The sequence below is a fragment of the Pygoscelis adeliae genome, unplaced genomic scaffold (genome assembly GCF_000699105.1).
Source record: "Pygoscelis adeliae isolate BGI_AS28 unplaced genomic scaffold, ASM69910v1 Scaffold365, whole genome shotgun sequence".
NCBI lineage: Eukaryota > Metazoa > Chordata > Aves > Sphenisciformes > Spheniscidae > Pygoscelis > Pygoscelis adeliae.
Genome location: NW_008824783.1, coordinates 710,142 through 712,616, shown reverse-complemented (window position 1 = coordinate 712,616; position 2,475 = coordinate 710,142). Strand labels below are relative to the sequence as shown.

The following is a 2,475-nucleotide window of genomic DNA, read 5'->3' as shown; positions in this document are numbered from 1 at the left end:
GGTCACCCGGGGTGAAAGCCGAACTCTTCACCGGGCACCGATGTCCCCTCTCCCATGGCAGCACCAGCCACCTGCCCTCCCAGCGGCCTGTCATCGGCTTCTGCACCGACCCCTACGCACGGCCACTGGGCACCGGTAAGGAGCAAGACCGCGGGTGCGGGTCCCCAAAGCCTCCAAGGGAAAAGGCTCTTTTGGGCCCTGAAAACATGTTTTTCCTTTAATGGGGCCTGGGAGAAACCAAGCTGCTCCAGCTCCCCCCTTTCCTAGCAGACCTGCTCCCCAACACCATCCTCAGCGGGGTGCTGCAGGGCCTCTATATCCCCCCGAGCTGCACCCCCAGCCGGGCAGTGCCCCAAGCCCCCGGCCTGCCGGGCTCCTGAGCACCCACCCAGCACCCAGGGCCGCAGCGGTGAGCGGCCGGGCAGCGGAAAGGATCCCTGTGGTAAAAATAGCTCCTCCCCCCTGGGATGGGGCAGGAAAACTGGGTGGGAGAAGCCAAGGGGTACAGCGGGAGCTACAGCTGCTCTGCAGGCCAGCGCTGCTCACCCACCACCATCCAAAGTGCCTTCACTGGGAGAGCAGGAGCTCCGCCTTCTGCCCTGACCTTTTGGGGTTGCGGCAGGAGCCTTTGGACCCTCAACCGTGCTGGAAAACCCCTCAGCATCTGGGCTTTGGTGCAATAAATCACTTGGGCTTGACTGGCAAAAGATCGCTGTGCTCCGAAATTCTGCAAAGCAAATCCAGGGCCAACCGCAGTGCCGCTCCCGGCTTGATGAAACGTGAAAGAAGGGGGTTGGAGGGTTGAGGGATGCGTAAGCGATCCACACCCCTCTGAGAGCAGAAGAGAAGCGACTCTTTAAAAAACACATTGGTCACATTTATTGGTGCATGTGCTTCTTACAAAAGTGATGGGAAGAGGAGCCAGCGCCCCGTCCTGCCTGCTGGACATCTGGAAGGCGGCAGGGTGAAGGGAGAGGCCGGGCAGCAGGGGCACGGGGCACAGCGGCTCGGCTGCTGCTCACCTGCCCCGGGACCACAGGGAAACACATGGAAGGGGAGCAGGGCAGCCCCAGGCCCGCAGCCCTTCGTGGCCGGGTCCCTTGCAGAGCGCAGGGCCCCACGCCGTGTCGCGGAGCCGGGAGGGTGGATTACTCTTTGGCGATGGCGAATGGCTTCTCCACCTCGATGGTGCCGCAGTCGGCGATGGCGACATCCTTCAGGGGCTTGTCCCGGCTGTCTGTCTTGGTGTTCTCCACCTTCCTCACCACATCCTGGGGAAAGCAGAGGCATGAGAGGGGGGCAACGCTGGGCACGGGCAGAGCCAGCTCAGTGCAATCCCCGTCCCAGAAGGCACCTCCCAGCCCATTCTCCACAGCGCTCTGCCCCCAGAGAGCTTGTCTAGACAGCATCTGCCCGGTCCCGCTCTCCCCCCTGGGAATCGATCACCCCCTTAGCACCCATCACCCCCTTACCATGCCCTCCAGCACTTTGCCGAACACCACGTGTTTGCCGTCCAGCCACGGTGTCTTCACTGTGGTGATGAAGAACTGGGAACCGTTGGTGTCCTTGCCGGCGTTGGCCATGCTCACCCAGCCAGGGCCGTAGTGCTTCAGCTTGAAGTTCTCGTCAGGGAAGCGGTCCCCATAGATACTTTTTCCTAAGGTGGGGAAAAAAAAAGGCCACGTTGCTCTCATGGGAATATGTCAGGGTAGGGGTGATGATGGCGGCTCTCTCCACAGGCTGGGTGGGGTGAACAAGCACATCTAGAGGAGGAACTAATTACCAACACCGCAGGGCTGCAGGGAACTGTGAGCTACCTGCTACCGGAGGGAGCTAAAAGCACCCCACAAGCTGGGCAGGAGGGATCATGCCCCCAAGGGACCGGAGCAGGAGGCTGCGCGAGAACAGACCTGATATGAGCTTACAAGCCCAAATGCTGATATCATCAACTTTACTAATGTTTGCCAAGTGCTGGTAGAAGGTTTGAACTCTGCTGCTACCGGACTAAATGTGTTCCAGCAGCCAGGACGCCTGGCAGAGGCACCAGCTGCTGCAGAGGAAAGTTTTCTTAGTGAGGAGCTCCAGGTCCTGCCGGGGCAGAGGGCACAGTTACACGGGTAACACTCAGGTACCAGCCAGCCAAGCCTCACTGCGCCCATCCCGCCCCAGTACCGGGCTCTGCTTCGAGGCCAGGTCTCTGTGAGCTGCGTGCCCACTCATGCCCACTCGTTCCCACTGTGGCACCGCTCTCCAGCTCCACACTGGTCCGCAGGGGTAGCCAGGCAGCGGGTTAGGAGCGCGGCCGCTGTCTTGCTTCAAGACACCGCGCCTGGATCCTTGGGCTGGCGTGGGACAAATTACCTCCAGTGCCATCTCCACGGGTGAAGTCTCCGCCCTGGATCATGAAGTCCTTGATCACACGGTGGAACTTGCTGCCCTTGAAGCCGAATCCTTTCTGGGGGGGGAGGGAGAAAC

General features: G+C 61.0%; 1 protein-coding gene across 1 annotated transcript; it reads right to left on the bottom strand.

The window, feature by feature from the left end:
- Window positions 1-868: 868 nt before the first annotated feature.
- On the bottom strand, window positions 869-2,451 carry PPIB (peptidylprolyl isomerase B (cyclophilin B)). The gene is made up of 3 exons (XM_009323853.1): window positions 2,362-2,451; window positions 1,473-1,657; window positions 869-1,271 (listed from the first exon to the last, which is right to left on the bottom strand). Exons 1-3 carry the CDS (start codon window positions 2,402-2,404, stop codon window positions 1,149-1,151), a joined length of 351 nt encoding a protein of 116 aa, XP_009322128.1. The 5' UTR covers window positions 2,405-2,451; the 3' UTR covers window positions 869-1,148.
- Window positions 2,452-2,475: the final 24 nt, after the last annotated feature.